General features: G+C 40.7%; 2 protein-coding genes across 2 annotated transcripts in view; one reads left to right on the top strand and one right to left on the bottom strand.

Moving 5' to 3' along the window:
• The window catches only part of SLX4IP (SLX4 interacting protein), a 192,317-nt gene extending 186,211 nt beyond the window's left edge, over nucleotides 1-6,106 (bottom strand). Inside the window, 1 exon segment of the mRNA XM_060078396.1 lies at nucleotides 5,967-6,106. The gene's annotated coding sequence lies outside the window, so the exon portion shown is untranslated.
• Nucleotides 6,107-7,530: 1,424 nt separating this feature from the next.
• On the top strand, nucleotides 7,531-19,163 carry LOC132476057 (uncharacterized). Its single transcript, XM_060077759.1, has 3 exons — nucleotides 7,531-7,661; nucleotides 17,784-18,014; nucleotides 19,099-19,163. Exon 2 carries the CDS (start codon nucleotides 17,805-17,807, stop codon nucleotides 17,994-17,996), a length of 192 nt encoding a protein of 63 aa, XP_059933742.1. The 5' UTR covers nucleotides 7,531-7,661; nucleotides 17,784-17,804; the 3' UTR covers nucleotides 17,997-18,014; nucleotides 19,099-19,163.
• Nucleotides 19,164-19,213: the final 50 nt, after the last annotated feature.

Raw genomic sequence — 19,213 nt, 5'->3', positions numbered from 1 at the left:
ACCAGGCAAGGATGTCACAAAGAAAACTACAGGCCAATATCACTGATGAACATAGATGCAAAAACCCTCAACAAAATACTAGCAAACAGAATCCAACAGCACATTAAAAGGATCATACACCATGATCGAGTGGGGTTTATTCCAGGAATGCAAGGATTCTTCAATATATGCAAATCAATCAATGTGATACACCATATTAACAAATTGAAGAAGAAATTGAAGAAGATCATCTCAATAGATGCAGAGAAAGCTTTCAACAAAATTCAACACCCATTTATGATAAAAACCCTTCAGAAAGTAGGCATAGAGGGAACTTTCCTTAACATAATAAAGGCCATATATGACAAACCCACAGCCAACATCATCCTCAATGGTGAAAAACTGAAACCATTTCCACTAAGATCAGGAACAAGACAAGGCTGCCCACTCTCACCACTCTTATTCAACTTAGTTTTGGAAGTTTTAGCCACAGCAATCAGAAAAGAAAAGGAAATAAAAGGAATCCAAATCAGAAAAGAAGAAGTAAAGCTGTCACTGCTTGCAGATGACATGATACTATACATAGAGAATCCTAAAGATGCTACCAGAAAACTACTAGAGCTAACCAATGAATTTGGTAAAGTAGCAGGATACAAAATTAATGCACAGAAATCTCTGACATTCCTGTACCCTAATGATGAAAAATCTGAAAGTGAAATCAAGGAAACACTCCCATTTACCACTGCAACAAAAAGAATAAAATATCTAGGAATAAACCTACCTAAGGAGACAAAAGACCTGTATGCACAAAATTATAAGACACTGATGAAAGAAATTAAAGATGATACAAATAGATGGAGAGATATACCATGCTCCTGGATTGGAAGAAGCAATATTGTGAAAATGACTCTACTACACAAAGCAATCTACAGATTCAATGCAATCCCTATCAAACTACCACTGGCATTTTTCACAGAACTAGAACAAAAAATTTCAAAATTTGTTTGGAAAAACAAAAGACCCCGAATAGCCAAAGCAATCTTGAGAACGAAAAACGGAGCTGGAGCAATCAGGCTCCCTGACTTCGGACTACACTACAAAGCTACAGTAATCAAGACAGTGTGGTACTGGCACAAAAACAGAAAGATAGATCAATGGATCAGGATAGAAAGCCCAGAGATAAACCCACGCACCTATGGTCACCTTATCTTTGATAAAGGAGGCAGGAATGTACAGTGGAGAAAAGACAGCCTCTTCAATAAGTGGTGCTGGGAAAACTGGACAGGGACATGTAAAAGTATGAGATTAGATCATTCCCTAACACCATACACAAAAATAAGCTCAAAATGGATTAAAGACCTAAATTTAAGGCCAGAAACTATCAAACTCTTAGAGGAAAACATAGGCAGAACGCTCTATGACATAAATCACAGCAAGATCCTTTTGGACCCACCTCCTAGAGAAATGGAAATAAAAACAAAGATAAACAAATGGGACCTAATGAAACTTAAAAGCTTTTGCACAGCAAAGGAAACCATAAACAGGACCAAAAGACAGCCCTCAGAATGGGAGAAAATATTTGCAAATGAAGCAACTGACAAAGGATTAATCTCCAAAATTTATAAGCAGCTCATGCAGCTCAATAGCAAAAAAACAAACAACCCAATCCAAAAATGGGCAGAAGACCTAAACAGACATTTCTCCAAAGAAGATATACAGACTGCCAACAAACACATGAAAGAATGCTGAACATCATTAATCATTAGAGAAATGCAAATCAAAACTACAATGAGATATCATCTCACACCAGTCAGAATGGCCATCATCAAGAAATCTAGAAACAATAAATGCTGGAGAGGGTGTGGAGAAAAGGGAACACTCTTGCACTGCTGGTGGGAATGTGAATTGGTACAGCCACTATGGAGAACAGTATGGAGGTTCCTTAAAAAACTAAAAATAGAACTACCATATGACCCAGCAATCCCACTACTAGGCATATACCCTGAGAAAACCATAATTCAAAAAGAGATATGTACCAAAATGTTCATTACAGCTCTATTCACAATAGCCCGGAGAGGGAAACAACCTAAGTGTCCAACATTGGATGAATGGATAAAGAAGATGTGGCACATATATACAATGGAATATTACTCAGCCATAAAAAGAAACGAAACTGAGCTATTTGTAATGAGGTGGATAGACCTAGAGTCTGTCATACAGAGTGAAGTAACTCAGAAAGAGGAAGACAAATACCGTATGCTAACACATATATATGGAATTTAAGAAAAAAAATGTCATGAAGAACCTAGGGGTAAAACAGGAATAAAGACACAGACCTACTTGAGAATGGACATGAGGATATGGGGAGGGGGAAGGGTAAGCTGTGACAAAGCGAAAGAGAGGCATGGACATATATACAGTACCAAATGTAAGGTAGATAGATAGTGGGAAGCAGCCGCATAGCACAGGGAGATCAGCTCGGTGCTTTGTGACCGCCTGGAGGGGTGGGATAGGGAGGGTGGGAGGGAGGGAGACGCAAGAGGGAAGGGATGTGGGAACAGATGTATATGTATGACTGATTCACTTTGTTATAAAGCAGAAACTAATAAAAAAAATTTTTTAAAAAGACAGAGAAAGACAAATACCATATGATCTCACTTATATGTGAAATCTAAAACAAAACAAAACACCAAACTCAAATGCAGAGAACATACTGGTGGTTGTTAGGGGGTAGGGGGTGGTGAAATAGGTGAAGGGAGTCAAAAGGTATAAACTTCCAGTTATGAAATAAATAAGTCCTGGGAATGTAATGTACTGTATGGTGACCACTAATAATAATGTACAGTATTGTATACAGATGACCCTTGAACAACATGGGTTTGAACTGTGAGAGTCCACTTCACTTGGATTTTTTTCCCAATAAATACATACTACAGTATTACAGATCCACAGTTGGTTGAATCCAAGGATGTGGAACCTCAGATATGGGAAGGGGAGGGTGCACTGTAAAGTTATATGCAGATTTTCAACGGCACAAAGGGTCGGCACCCCTAATGCCCAAGTTGTCCAACTATATATACATATATCCAACGATTATGTTGTACATCTGAAACTAATATAATGTTATATATAAATTATATCTCAATAAAAGAGATGCAATCCACTAAAAACTCAATGCATGTGTTCTGCACCTTTAAGAAGCTATTACATGTTTCATTCAGAAAACATGAATTCATAAACTCTACAATGGCAAAGACAAAGTCCCAAACAAACACATTTTACCACTGGCACCTCTTGCTTTCTCTATATGTGGAAGGCTTGGCCACCAAACGATTAAGACTTTTTTTTCCAATGTGAAAATGAGCACCATGAAAATAAAAACCACTCAAATGTCCTTCAGTTGGCGAATGTGCAAACAAATTAGGCTATCCATGCAATGGAATACTACTCAGCAATTACAAAGGAATGAACCACTGACACCTGCAACAACAAAGATGGCTCTCAATTATGATGAGTGAAAGAATCCAGACACTACCCCACCCCCCAAGATAGCACATACTCTAAGACTCCATTTAGATAAAGTCCTAGGAAATGCAAACTTATCTAGAGTGACAGAAAACAGATAGGTGGTTGCCTGGGCATGATGGGTATGTTCATTATCTTGACTGGTGTGCTGGTTTCATGGCTGTATACACGTAAAACACACCAAATTATACACTTTAAACATGTGCAATTTACTGTATGACAACCATACCTCAATAAAGTTGTTTGAAAAAGGGGAAAAGACCATTTAAAAGAAAAACAAACACATCTTCCTGGCTTGGTATATTGTCTTTAAACCACCCTCTTTTCCAAGCAGTTATATGTCCTGAAAAGTCATGAAACTACAATACCTTTCCCCTTAAGTGATCTGCATGCATGAACAAAACCTTAATAATCCAAAGACGTAAATATAACAATAGCTAATTAATATTTACATAGCTGTGACTATGTGCCAGGCACTATTTTAAGCACTTTTCTTACATTAACTTATCTGACCCTCATACCAGCACTATTTTAGAGATGAGGAAACTGAGGCACAGAAGGGTTAAGTAATCAGTTCAAGGTCATACAGCTGGTAGCTGGAGGAGCTAGGATTTGAACCCAAAGAGTCTGGCTCTAGAGTTCGTTTCTGTACCCACTGTGCTTACTGGCATATACAATATAAGAAACAGTATAGGAAAATCAGAAGCCATGAATATTGCACTTGCAAAATACTTTTCTTCCTTATATTCACTGAATATAAATATCCACTACATTTTGTAGCATACACAAGACTAAATAAAACACAACAGGACCTTCATTCTTCTTTTCCCAATTAATAGATGGAGGAAGGAGAGACAGAAAAGCTGGACAACTTGCTTAGGACACAGAATAAATGGCAAGTTGATTGGTTGGTCAAACCAACTAGGAAGTTGGTTTACCACATTCCCAGTTCAACTCTCTTCACTGTCTTCAAATTCCTAATTATTTTAAGTAAATCTGTAAGGGTGAAAAACCGAACATACAGCAACGTGGAAAATGTAAAAGTCATTTACTATTTCTCAAATACCTTACTAGTTCCTGAATTCCATCCACAGGATCACAACCTCTGACTGATACTGGCCTGGAGTCTTTTTTTAAAGCGCCCCACATGATTTTCATGAGCAGCCAAAGTTGAGAAACCCCAAGACATATTAGATTTAGAGTTCTCATTTTAAAAAGACAGATGAAAGCAAGGTGCCAAAACAGCTCTGGTAAACTATGGCCCAAAATTTTCCAAGTTGATATTGAACTACTGATTACCTGTAGGATTTTGAGTTCAACTTTAAATAAATTAAAAATATGCACGAAGTACGTGAGATATTATCACAGCAAAAGTTACATAACAATACACGGGACTGACATTCTCAACTTTTTAGAATGCTAAATTGGCATCTTGACATCAAGCTGATGGATAAAAGCACAGAAAAAACGTGCCATATGTCCACTGCATTTAAAGCATGGAATAAACTGACCATATATTGTTTCAGAAGCACAAGCTGAAAAGAGAGTCTTTGTCTTTAGTCCATGCAGGAATCAGTGGTCTCTGAACTTAAGGTGCACTTCGTAGGGAAGATTCTGACTCAGTGGGCCTGGGGATGGAGTCAGGCTGTGTTCCTAACAAGCTGCCAGGTGATGCGGATGCGGCTGATAGATAGACCACACCTGGAGCAACAAGGCCTTAAGTAACTTGAATATTGGCTGTAAAATTAGCCAGTTGGCCTACAAATATAGTTATGTCTAGGATCCAAGAAATAACTGTCAATACGTTTATTCCTAGTCCGGGGGAAAATAAAAGGAGGGGAATAGAGGAAGGAGCAAGCGAATACTTGTTACTTGTTTGTATAGCATAGCAGGACTAAGAACCATAGAATACTGTTACTTGCCCCGACCCAGTAGCTGTCAGGGTGACAGAATGTAAGCCCCATGAGATAAAGGGGTTTTATTTTAATTTACACAGAATCGTCACGGCCTAGTACACACTAGGTACTCAACAAATGTAGTGAATAAATGAATGAATAAGTATATACAAACACAATCTATATTTATGTCACAACCCAAAAAATGTCTGGGAAGGGGAATCTATCAGTACATATAGGTGTTTAATACAAACACCTGGCCCACTCACTGTACTCCATTTTGTCCCTCCCCACACCAAAAAAAAATAATAATAATTTTCCAAACCAACACTTCCACTGTCAAGCCCAGGCTTCCCGCACCCTTATGTTTTGTTTTGTTTTGTTTTAAAATTTATTTATTTATTTACCCTTATGTTTAAAACAATGGAGAGAGGTGGAAGCACAGGGAGAAGGATTCAGAAAAGGTTCACTAATCAAAGGAAAAAACCAGAGGGGAAGAGGAGATGGGCAAACAGTTTAGTTCAAGGGAAGGAATATCTTAGGTTGTCAGCATTTCCAAGTTCTTACCTATGATGGTGAGAGGGTTTGGGTTCGGGCTTTTATTTATTTTGTTACTGTCCAGAGTAACTGGTGAAGTAGTACCTGGCTGTGCAGCAGGCTCTCAAGCCAACCTTTCGAAGCTTGGGAATTCGCGTTTCCGGCTTACTTCCCGCTTCCCCAGGCTCCCGGCGCGTAGAGGAACTCTGCCACCGCCCAAACACAAGATGACCTGAGCTGCTTCACTATGGATTTGAAGCCACAACCAGGATTGAAGATGGCGGCGAAATACTAAGCGAGCGGCCCGGGTAGCGCGCGGAATCTGCCCAAAAGAAAAATGGCCGCCGAGCGGGATCTCGCGGCTTTCAACGAGAGCCCAAAACAAAAATGGCGGCAAAGGACGACTATGTAGGGGGCCTAGAACGAAGTGAACATGATTGGTCCATGAAGAATCAGTTACCCACTGTGCTAGACAGCGGGGGTGATGAGGGAAAAATAAAACGCAGTGTTCCGGTAGTACAGAGTGCTTCTTCTTCTTTTTTTAAAAAAAACATCTTTATTGGAGTATAATTGCTTTACAGTGGTGTGTTAGTTTCTGCTTTATAACAAAGTGAATCAGCTATACACCTACATATATCCCCATATCTCCTCCGTCTTGCGTCTCCCTCCCACCCTCCCTATCCCACCCCTCTAGGTGGTCACAAAGCACCAAGCTGATCTCCCTGTGCTATGCGGCTGCTTCCCACTAGCTATCTATTTTACATTTGGTAGTATATTTAAGTCCACGCCACTCTCTCACTTCGCCCCAGCTTACCCTTCCCCCTCCCCGTGTCCTCAAGTCCATTCACAGAGTGTTTCTTGACCCCGTAAAATTACTAGCACAAGGATGGGAAAAGTCTCCCCCATCTTTGAAGGGGAAGATTATAGAAAACACAGGTTGGAAAGTAAAGGTGACTTTCACAATGCCGGATAAATTTTAAAATAGCCAGGAACATAATTTCTCCCACAATTCTTTTGAATAGTACAGGGGAATACAATTTTTGTCCTCGAACGAAAAAGCAGGATGGGGACGTAGTGGGCAAATTATCTAATTGGTGAAGGGCACAGAAACAGAGGACTTCTGAACTCCCCGTAGGCCCCCAGACGGCGGACTAAGGGCAGAAGCTGTTAATTGAGCGCCACCAGCTCGCACTGCGCATGACCGCTCTCCAACACGATCCACAGAAATGGTCGCTGTGGAGTCCTTTTCTCCAGGTTTTCCAGGCAGCCATAAAGCAAGGTGGGGAGTTGCCGATGAACAACGGAATCCGGCGCTCTGTGATTGGTCAAATGAGGGAGGCCTGAGAGCCGCCGAGAACGGTTGATCACTTTTTCGTTCAATAAGTGCCTCTCAAGCGCGCGCCAGAAGGAAGATACTGTGCCTTAACAAGTCAATTTGATCTGTTACTTAATTTTTCCAGTTTCAATAACTTGCTGAGAGTGACCCTGAATAAGCTCCGCCCCCTGTTCTTTCCGGTCCCAGCCACCGCGTTCTCGGCTGAGAACTTCACGAAAACCCGGAGAAGAGGAATCCGAGTGGGACCGGCGCCAACCACAGAGCTGCGCGTGCTCCGTCTCCAAACACGGGGCGCGAGTTGCCAGGACTGACGGCTGCGGCGGCCTGGTGCTCGGCTTCAGGGGCCTGCGGGCGGCGGCTGACGGGGTGGCGCAGCGGCGGGTGCGCAGGTGAGAGTGACGGGATCGCAGGTGAAAAAGCCGGCACTCTACCCGGCCGAAGAGAGGGGTGGGGGGCTTGTGGGCGCCTCCTCCCCGCTCGGAAAGGTCACTGGTGTCACTGAAGGATATTTGGGGGCGGGGAATAGGAGGAGGCTGGTTCCTTAGAAAGCTGAAGATCTACCTTTAAAACAGCTGTTGGCAGTGAATCCTTGCTGCAGGAAGGAATGTAGATGGCGAGGAGGTGTTCCAGTGGTGTAGGTAGAGTTCCAGGTATAGACCCTTCTCCTTCTCCCATCTGCGCGGCCACACCGTAAAGTAGAAGGAAAAGGTGTCCCAGTGAAAGCACCAGTTGCACCTGCGCTGCCACCTGTGTCTGTCTGGGAGGTGAGAGCCACCCTCTGACGTGGAACTGGATGTCAGAACTCTGTACAGCGTGGTAGTACCAACTCTGAAAGCAGAAGCAGGATTCGGGGCTTTGGACGTTCCGGGGATGGAAATCTTTTTGAGAGAGAGACCTCCTGAAGTCATATGCATCTTCCTCCCAAATTGGACCATCCACAAATCCTGTTGCTGTTTCAGAGGCTCTCTTGTACCTGCAGTTTTTCCTTCATTAACGTCATCAATTTATATTCGTATTTGTCACACTGTGCTGAGTTAGCAGATACAGCAGTGACCAAGACAGGCATGGTCCCTGACCACGTGGAGCATATATTCAATGATGGAAGGAGAAACAATAAACAAGCACACTGATAAATGAACAAGATGTTTCCAGATTGTCCTAGGTTGGGTTCCCTGGGAAGCAGACTCTAAGGAGATTTGTGGGCAGGACCTTTATTAGGGAGGACTTTTTGGATCTTACCAAGGAAGAAAGGAAGCAGGATTGGGTGGATAGAAAAAGTTGAGCTGTAGTGTAGTCCCAAGGAGGGTCTCCACCAGTCTCACAGGAACTCTGGTGCTGGGTTGGGCCTTCATAGTTGGCCCAAGTTGGATGAACCGCCAGGCCTTTGTACCACTGCAGTGACCAGTCATTGGATACCCATTGCTCTGGAAGGAGGGCATAACTTCAACTCTCTTCATCCACTCAGTGCTGGGACTGACATCTGTCTCAGCACTACCAGGAGCTTTAGTCAAACAGGAATCTCCAGAAGTGCCTGTTTTTATATATGATTTGTATTGAAGATATTGTACATACAGTAATAATAATCACTACCATGCATTGAATACTTCTCATGTATTAGACACTGGACTAAGCAATAAATACATAGATATATACTTAGGAATCCTCATTATATAGTCCCATGTTACAGACTATGAAATTGAGGCAGGAAAGAAGTAATTTGCCTAAGATCGTAACTTGTGCAGGAGGTTAGAATTTGATTTCCATCATTACTCAAAGCTTCATCACACTAGGACTCTCTTGTTTAATCACTGGCAACTTTAACTTCATTAGCTGTTATCAGAGAAATAAATATGAAACTATCACCCTGTCTTTGCTATTTTACTCTGTCCTTGAGTTTTCCGGTTTCCTTCATGATTAGCTTTACTGGCCCTCACTTTAGGACCCTGACTGTTATCTTTTCTATAACATCCTGGAATCTGATTACAGGTCTACCCTACTCTAATCAAAATAGCCCCAAAGACCTCAGAACCTCTTTCTTGAGAATCTGGGGTTTTTATTCACACCTAGACTAACTGAAACTGCCTATAGTTTATGGACCCACTTGCCTGAGTCATTCCAGACCTCTCTTTCTACACTCAAGGTTGACACCAGTAATGGTTTTTTTTTACCTTTTGAAATAATCAAAATAATAGCCAACAGTCACAGAGTCCATTCTGAGTGCTAGGGATTGTGATAACTGCACAACAGTCTCGTGATGGATGTCAATATTATTCTCATTTTATGGGTGATGGGACTGAGGCATTGTGAGGTTAAGTGACTCATCCAAGGTCACAGCCAGTTGCAAAGTGGTAAGGCAGAGATGGAAAGCCCAGGCAGTAGGATTCCACAACTCATCCCCTTAATCACTACACAACAATATATCCTTACTAAAATAATTTGCTGTGCTTTCCCTTCTGGAACTAGATCCTGGTGGGCTTTTTGTGCTGTACTAAGAAATGTAGGTTTCACCTTCTAGTCAAAAATGTCACTGAAGGCTTCTAAGCAAAGCAGAAACATGAATGTATTTGTTGTATTTGTTGTCGTTTTCCCCAAGATGTCTGTGTTAAGAGGGTAGAGAATGGATTAATGGGCAGTAGACTCAAACAGTTGTTCTCAGACTTAAGCTTCAGAATTACCTAAAGAATTTGTTAAAACACAGTTTACTGGATCCCAACCTAGAGTTCTGATGCAGTAGGTCAGGAGCAGCCCACGATTTTGTATTTCTGATAAATTCCCAGATGATGCTACTGCCTGTGGTGAGGGGACCACACTTTGAGAACCACTGGACTAGAAGCGAGGAGATCATGAGATAATGAGGGTCTGGCCTGTAGCTGTGCGGAGAAATTACATAAAAGAAATGTCATGTCCAATGGAGGGTTGAGTGACTGACTTGATGGGGAGTATAAGGAACAGGGCAGAGTCCACTATATCCAGATTTTCTAACTGAATTGCATGGTAGATAATGCCTTTTTTATTTTTATTTATTATTTTTTTGATAATGCCTTTTTTAAAAAACCAAAAGAAGAAGCAGAGGAGGAACAGCATTTTGGGAAGGAAAGAGGATTCGTCTTTATATGAGATGAGTTTAGACACTTGTGGGGAATAACAGTGGGATAAGTGGGTTTAAGCTGGAGATGTAGATGTGGGAGTCATTGGTGGATGTGTTAAAACAGAAGCTTTGGATGTGAATGAGGCCACCCAGGAAATGAACATTGGGGGAAGACGGCCCAGGACAGAGCCTTGACAAGGGGGAGTAGGTGGATGGAAACCAGAGGGTCATTAAAGGAGACTGAGAAGGATCAGACTAGTCTTAGGTATGTAAAGAGTTTTAAAAACTCATCAGAAGTGGTGCAGAGGGATCACAGAGAAAGGGAGAGATTGGCGAGCTTTATAGTCAGGGCAGTTTCCATGGAGAGTGGGGCAAAAGCAAATTACTTGGGTTTGAAGATGGAAGTGGGCAGTGGCTCTAGACACATGCATTATTTGAAAGGAATCAGTGTGTAGTACTGGAAGGAAGGCTGGTAAAGGGCAGCTACATTGGGGAATTTGTTTTTGGTTCTTTTCAATGGAGAAAAATGGTCAGCTTTTGCATAGGAGGAAGACCAATTCCAAGTGGGAGGTGGAAGGTAGAAGAGGGGGGTTAATGGAGGAGGAACCATGAAGACACAGCAGCACGTGGGGCCGGCTGGAGCACAGATGACAGAAGTGCCAGGCCTTCCTCTGAGACACTGAGGAAGGAGGTGAAGATGGGAGCTGAGGTGGGCATGTGGGAGCCGGAAGTGGAGGGGCTCCTACCCAGTAGCCACGGTTTCCTCTGGCCAGTAGGTTACCTGCAGAACCGAAGGTGGAGAGTAAAATAGAAATCTCAGAAATGATGAAGACAGAAACCAACCCTTTCAGGATTCGGAGCTGACCAGGGGAACATAGAGTCAATGCTGCAGTACTAAGGGCCCAATCAGCTGCACGCTTAATCTGGAACAGTCTGCTGTCTGCATGGTACCCAGTCCCCTTCCTCCACCAATCTGGACATCAAATGGCAGCCAGATGTAAAGACAGTGAAAGGGGATGGAAGGATTCTCAGACAGCTCTGTAAACTCTATAACAACGCTCCAGACCTTTCTGGTCAACCACAGCCTGCCAGTACGCTGACTGTCTCTTCCTCATTAGTAGCTAATCAGTCACTCACTTGTCACATCTTAGGCTGTTGACAGTAAAGCTCCCCTATAAAACATGTGATGCTTTCTGTATATTATTTATTTATAAGTACATTGAATCCACAGTAACAGTGGGGGATAACCGAGATCATGAAATGCTTACACATAACTTGACCTTCACCGTACTCTGTGCGTACTCCTGACCCGCTCCCGATGAGGCTGTGCTGTCAGCAGCCCAGCGACTGCCTGTAGGTCAAGGTAGGGGTAGGATTTTGCAGAATGGAAACTTTAGAACTCAGGTGTAGTCCATTCAGTTCATCAAGAATCGACAGTAACGTTTTTGGTACTTGTGTTTTTACGAGACTGGAAAAGCTCAGCAAAGCTGTTATTTTAGGTGATGTAGTTAGAAAAGAAAAAGAAAAAAGGAAGCTATTGTTCTCTTTAGCATGCCAGTCAGTTGAATAGGCCTGAAGACAACATGCAGCCCTTTCTAATGTGTACACAAAAACTGCGAAAATGTGAACTGTATTAACAACTGAGGACAAAAAGAACTATTTTCAGGGTTACTGATTGGAACTCAGGAATGAAGAATTCTCAAATACTTAACACCAACATTGCCATGCTAAAAGAAAAGGCATTGTACAATTCCAATAAACTTCATCGAATATGGCAGTCACAAGAGCTGGGCTAAATAATTGTTGAACGTTCTGTTTAGCGTTCTCCATGTTTAATTTACTTTCAGTAGTTTTTAAAAATTTTTTAAACATTACTGTTTTTTCCCAAATACTTTAAGCAGAGCAGCAATGAAGACAGAAAGAAGTTACCTTACACTGTGTCCAAAAGACCAGCAGATGGCGTCCAGCAAGCCCAGCAGGCAAAATGAGAACCTTCCACAGAGTATTTCCTGCATCCAGGTTGTTGTAGGCCTAATCAGTAGCAAAATGTGGTGGTTAAAATTGACCTGATGCTCCATAGAAAGTAATCTGATAGCCAGAGCCAGGTTGTTTAGGATTTTCTAGGGAGCTTAACTGCTTTTTTGCCCTTCTTTGCCCTTCACCTTACTGACCAGTTCTAGCACCAAGAAACCCTCCTTTGGCTTGGAATGTAACAAGTTGCAGTGAGCCTGTCAGAGGCCTTAATGGTAGAAATTGAAGAGCTAGTAATCTCTGTAATACAAATTGAGGGGAGGGAAAGTTGCTGTCCTAGACACATTAGTGCCTTAAATTTAAAGAGTATTTGTGGTCTGAAGCATATCTCTCAGTGTTTTCCTTTCTTGGCCTTTATATGCACTCAAAAAGATGATGATATTTTAATGAGGCAGAGATACAGCAAGCTTTTCTGCATTCTGTTCATTAATTTCTCGCTGTTCATTCCATACCAAGAACTAAGCTAAAAAAACTGAACTAAAATTAGCCCCACTAATCTCAACCATTAGTAGATCATGAGTGTGTTTTTGGAGGATATAGGCTTTTTTACCCTCTCATTTTGGACCAAGTGGCACAAGACCTGTTAACCTCCAGTGTACCTGACATGAGAAGAAAAACATGCCAGGTGTAACACACCAGGATGCTTGCCTTCAGTGACCCTCACAAGTGTGCACCATGCACCCAGAATGTTCTCATCCATCATCATGCACTGGAAATTCTGATTGACTCTTATTGCCAAAGCTGGGATACTAGTTCTTGACTTTTGAAAATTGCTGTTAAGAATACCAACCAAGACTTTTAGGACTCCAGAATTTAAGATGAGTGCCACAAGTAGCTGACAGTAATTTTGGAATCAATCATTTAGAATTTCCTCATGTATAAAGTGGTCTCATAAAATTGCTATGAAAACAAAACAAAAAATATGAAACCTTTTGAATAATGCAAAGTATACATTTTTGAAAGAAGAGTATAAGAAAGCATAATCTGTGTTGATGGCCTCTAAACATTTTCTAAACAAAAGGCATTTCAATGGATAAAACCATAAACATCTACTTTCTGTTTTACCTAATGTAAAATTTACTAATCTCATTTCCTTTCTCTTGGTTTCCTCCATCAAAAGAGTTCCATACCTTCTGGTTTTGTTTATTTGGGTTTTTTTAGGAGTGTGTTTAAATAAGATTCAGGAAAGATAAGGGCAGTGGCAGGTAGACTAAAGGAGGGTAAAGAGAGGGAAGAAGTCTTCCTGCTGTTATTTCTGTTGCTGCTTTACTCCAAGCAAACTTGAAAAGCTCAGTGAATGAACAACAAGCACTAACTTATTTTAGAAACCATCCTTTGATTGCCCAACAAATCTGATCATGTTGAGCGTATTCTTGAGAAATTTTTGTTTCAGACTCAGGAATCTCTCGAGTCCATAAAATAGTTCCATACCACTTGGAATAACTTGTTGCCAAATGTTTTTGGGGAAGGACCATTCTAAGATAAGCTGTATCTAGCTTCATTTTTCATCCCCCAAGTTGGAGCTCCCTGTCTCCCTGCTGCCCAGCACCGTGAACCTTTGTAAAAGTCAAGGTTTTAAAAACCTTCTCATAAGTTCATTTGAAAAATGAGTTAATTATTAGGAATTCTAGTAAGACTTTGTATCATCCTGAGAAGCAGCATGTAGCAGCTATGAGCATGGGCTCTGGAGAATTTACAAGAATACTTATTATTCTTAACATGTTTAGCAATAAAGCACTGAAAAAAATCTCAAATGTCTATCAATCAGCGATCTGTCAAATTAGGGTATTGCCATAAATCAAAAGCTATACAGCCACTGAAAATCATAATGAAGATTTGTATTCTTGCAGGAAGAAAAGATTACAAAACAGCATGTATATTCTAATCACATTTTTGTGAAAACCAAAATGATTACAGATATTTTAGCTTTCTTTTTCTTATATCTGTATTTTCTAACTTAAAAAAGTAAGACAGTATTATATTTTTTAGAAAACGGCAGTAATGCTGATTTTCATTTTAGAAAAAAAACCCACGAAAAGACTTTAGAAGAAAAAAAAATGGGTTAAATCAAAATTTTATCCCCAAAATATATGGACTGTATTTAAAAGCTCCACAAGAAGATATGAAGAAAATAAGGAATGTATCATTTCACTAACTAGTTTCTTGTCTTCTTACAACTAACAGTGAGCCTTATTTAGTGAAGTCTAACTTGTCTGGCCCTAGAATATGGGTTATTTAAGCAACAGAATACATGTAAAATGCTGGAAAGCTATTAAGTGAAATGAAGTAGGTGATGGTTACTGTGCCATTTAAAAATAGTCCATTTTGCTTGGTGGAGATGGACTATCATGCAGATGGTGTGATACTCAGTGTTTTTTTGTGGATTTAAATGTGAAGACTGTAAAAGTACTTTGTAAAGTAAAAAGCCTTGTCATCCTGATCCTAATCGTTTTCCAAGCCTCTCAAAGGACAACAGGATAATCATCAGAAAATAGTTACCTGCTCACTCACCCCCATTAGCCAAATCAATGTGTGAGATATGGAGAATTAGAGGAAATGGGGGCATGTAGGTGTTGAGCAAATATTACAGCAATTCATCATTAAATCAGTCCACATCAGTTACTAACCAGGACGTGCTGTTACTGGGCCTCAGTGGTAATTTGGCAAATACGAGTTTTCAGCCAAAATAGATACTAATTCCCAGGTTTAACTAAACCTAAATCTACAAAAAGATGCATAGATCTTTAAGTTATTCTAGTGGAAAAGAATAGTAGTCTGGGGCTTCCCTGGTGGCGCAGTGGTTGAGAGTCCGCCTGCTGATGCAGGGGACATGGGTTCGTGCCCCAGTCCGGGAAGATCCCACATGCCGTGGAGCGGCTGTGCCCGTGAGCCATGGCCGCTGAGGCTGCGCATCCGGAGCCTGTGCTCCACAACTGGAGAGGCCACAACAGTGAGAGGCCCGCGTACCGCAAAAAAAAAAAAAAAGAATAGTAGTCTGTTAAACACAACATAAATAAAATAGAATGCCCTCCTTTGTCCTTAACCCAGGGATGACCCAAAGATGTATTGAGTACAGGGAGCTAACTTGATCCTAATCTGAGGAAGGTTCTCAATACATCACATTTCATCCTGTGACCTACATGGAGAGAATAGTACCACACTTTCCAGACATTGCTGTTATAGCCTGTACTTTAATTTGTTCTGAATTTTAATTATTGAGTTAGTTATGTCAACTTTATTATTAAATCCTTTTATCCAAATGACTCTTTTCTGTAAGCTGTTTTCCTAAAAGTTTGCAACTCAGGAAAAAGTCACAAATAATGAGTGATGATATGTTACGATCATGAGAAGTAAACAGTGAAGAGCAGAGATGCCATCTGTGAAAAGTACTGTGACTCGATAAGCTCATGTTGAGAGGGACAGAGTTGGAGGTGTTAACGTCACTTTAGGTACTGAGACTGGATGTGAAGGACCGTATCTTCTAAACCTTTAATTCAAGGTATTTTATGGGTAGAAATGCCACCTATCAGTCAACACAAGCCGGTTGACTTTGGTGCGCCCTCAGTCCCTCCTTCCGTCTAGGCAGTAATCCTTACTGTAGTTCTTCCCTCATTACTTACTCCGAGTCACCCGGTGCCTTCCCCAGTGGTTTTATTGTTTCCTCAAATCTCAAACGTCCCAAAGGCTTTTGCACAGTGGGCTTCGCAAGGAAATGTAATCATGATACAGTTATTTGTGATTGACTTTTTCCGAAGATAGAACATGAGCATGTCAATAAAAGGTGTGGTCTCTAAAGGCTGCAAGAAGTGTAGAGGATGCCAAAGCACTTTAGAAAAGAAAAGGGCATAAAATACTTGGAGTGACAAAGTAGGCCATGTTTTTTCCATCTAGTAACTTATTTAAGCTTAGCAACAAAGTCCTTATTAAATGTGAATTTGGACCTCAAGGAGAAATGGTTTCTAATGCTGGGAGTAATATAGGTACATAGGCATAACTCTAAGCCTTCTGTTTTTCTAATATGTATATACAGAACACAGAGACAATTTGGGTATTTAGCTCATTAGTCCTGTATATTAATCTTGATTTAAAGGGGAAGGAATAAGTGAAAATTCTGTTTAGGCATTTTTCTAAAGGCATTCACACAAAATTACTGTAAGAAATTTTATGATACTGAAACTCATGTACATGCAGTTGAACCTAATTCTTAGTTTATCCCGTAGATGAAGGAGCAGTCCTTACTCTCCTGTGCCCAGGAAGGAACTTGGAGAGCAGGTCCATTCATAGCATCACAAGTCTCTAAGCTAATCACTAAAGCCTAGTGAGTGCCCTTAAGTGAAAAAGTATAAGGAGTCCAGTTGTACGGACTCAAGTTCCCCAACCTAGCGGATCATCAGAAACAGACTTCCTGGGCTACACTCCATGCTTTCCAAATCAAAGATAGAGCAAAAAGACTGTTCTCAATACTACTGAGCTTTGAAACTCCAGGCAAGTTACTGGCCCCAATTTCTTCATGTAAACTGGATTGACAGTAACCCCTGCAGGGTATAGTTATTAGCCATAAGGGTAAACACTCTAAAATGCAGTGGTTCAGCACATAAATGTGGAAATGGCATTAATTCATAGAGTCCAAACCAAAAGTCTTTTGCTACAATTGGAAACCATGCATGACTCAATCTCAGTTGAAACATCATCGCTCACATCCTGTCCGAATGCAGAATCTGAATTCTTACTGCATACTTAAGGATTGCCATTTGATTCTTCTGTAAAAATTGTGACTAAATATATTTTTTGAAAAATCTAACTTCACTGTGGTTCAGAGAAAGTATAATTAATTATATAAAGAAAACCAAGGATCCCCACCCCCCAGGCCGTGGACCAGTACTGGTCCGGGCCTGTTAGGAACCGGACCGCACAGCAAGAGGTGAGCGGTGGCCAGCCAGCGAAGCTTCACCTGCCGCTCCCCACCGCTCGCACTACCTCCTAAACCATCTACCCCCCACCCCCCACCCCCCACCCCTGTCGGTGGAAAAATTGTCTTCCATGAAACCGGTCCCTGGTGCCCAAAAGGTTGGGGACTGCTGAAGAAAACGATCTTGATGCATGAGTGTTTCCAAATATTCCAGTGGCTTTCCGAGCAGGTAGTGTTGCTCCTTTACAGTTGCTGACTAAACGTTTAGTATTACTCTATAAGTTTCCCAAGCCTGATTTCCTGCCATCCCTTTAAGTCTACAACGTCTCTTTTTGTTAATTAACATTGCAATGTATTGTAACTAAAAAACTTTTAACAGGCAGCTTTTATTAGAGTGCAATATTCTGCTTGTGGTAGTATATATAGATGTAATTTGAGGGATTTTTTAAATTTTGTTTCTTTTAACTGTTGGCCTTTTCTTAGGTGCACTAATGCTGAAGCACTATGAGCTTTCAGAAGTTCTGGAGAGACTACAAAGTTCTGGTTGTTATGGTACCTCTAGTTGGGCTCATACATTTGGGGTGGCACAGGATCAAAAGTAGCCCTGTCTTCCAAATTCCTAATAAGGATGACCTTCCTGAGCCAGGCAGTCTGGCACTCACAAGTCCTGAGAAGAACCACATCCCAGGGAAATAGCAGACTTGAGAGCTTCAGGTGAGTTTGATTTAATGTGGTCAACCAAATGGCATGTTCCAACAATGGGAAACATAATCTTTAAGAAAGTATAGGGCTCTGGCAATAAAAACCTAAGTTGGTGAGTTAACCTGTTGTTTTTATTATGAACCACTGGCAAAATATTATCCTTCAGTTGCTTCTAGAAAAGTTGGTTCCACAGAAAGCTTTGACACTTGCCTGAAAGGACAGTCAGTCCATTACTTGTCCTGCCCTTTTCACTAGCAGTGTCACCAGGATCATAATTGTGTCCAAAGGAGCAGTTTTTCCCCTGCCATAAATCCATGCCACACTTACAAATATGTAACCTGCAAAAGGTTCTTTTCTTTATTATTGTTCTCTGATTTTTCCAAGATAAATAAAACTAATTGTATTTATTCCTTAATATCTGCAGTCAGCCCACCGTACCCATAGGTTCCAAATCCACAGATTCAGTGAACCACGGACCAAAAATATTTTTAAAAATAATTCCAGAAAGTTCCAAAAAGCAACTACTTACATAGCATTTCCATTGTATTAGTAATTATAAGTAATTTAGAGATGATTTAAAGTATCTGGGAGGATATGCCTATGTTATATGCAAATACTTCTCCATTTTATATAAGGGACTTGAGCATCTGCAGATTTTGGTATCCGAGGGGGGGGGTCCTGTAACGAATCCCCCATGGCTACCAAAGAATGACTAATATTTTAGCTTCAAAGTAATTTGTTACTTTTCAGAGTCACTGAAATAAGAGCATATAGTAATATAATTCAGGTCTATAGACCCCTATCAATAATTCCCAAATCCAGAAAGTTCTAAAATCTAAAAGGTTTTGTCATAACTCCTTAGCTAGTTGATCTTAACTGACATGAGGCAATTTAATCTTTATTCCACTTAATATGAATATTTAGTTTCACTGCAGAAATATTGTTATATTTGATGATGAGTGTTATACTATATTATGATTATATTGATTCTGGGTGTTAAACACCATATTATTTTGAGTATGGGTGTTATAATATACACTATATTGTATTTCTAAAATCCAAGAAATAATGAATTATGAAACTCATTTGGCCCCAGATGGAGAACTGTGACCCTACAACTGTGGAACATTTTCTATTTTAATATACCATTTTGACCTTCAGGTGAGTAATAATGTCCTAGTGGTTGAAGTACATCAAAAGTATGTGCTGTA

The sequence above is a fragment of the Mesoplodon densirostris genome, chromosome 16 (genome assembly GCF_025265405.1).
Source record: "Mesoplodon densirostris isolate mMesDen1 chromosome 16, mMesDen1 primary haplotype, whole genome shotgun sequence".
Classification (NCBI taxonomy): domain Eukaryota; kingdom Metazoa; phylum Chordata; class Mammalia; order Artiodactyla; family Ziphiidae; genus Mesoplodon; species Mesoplodon densirostris.
Note: the sequence above shows the minus strand (reverse complement) of the source record. Positions and strands in the feature narration are given on the sequence as shown.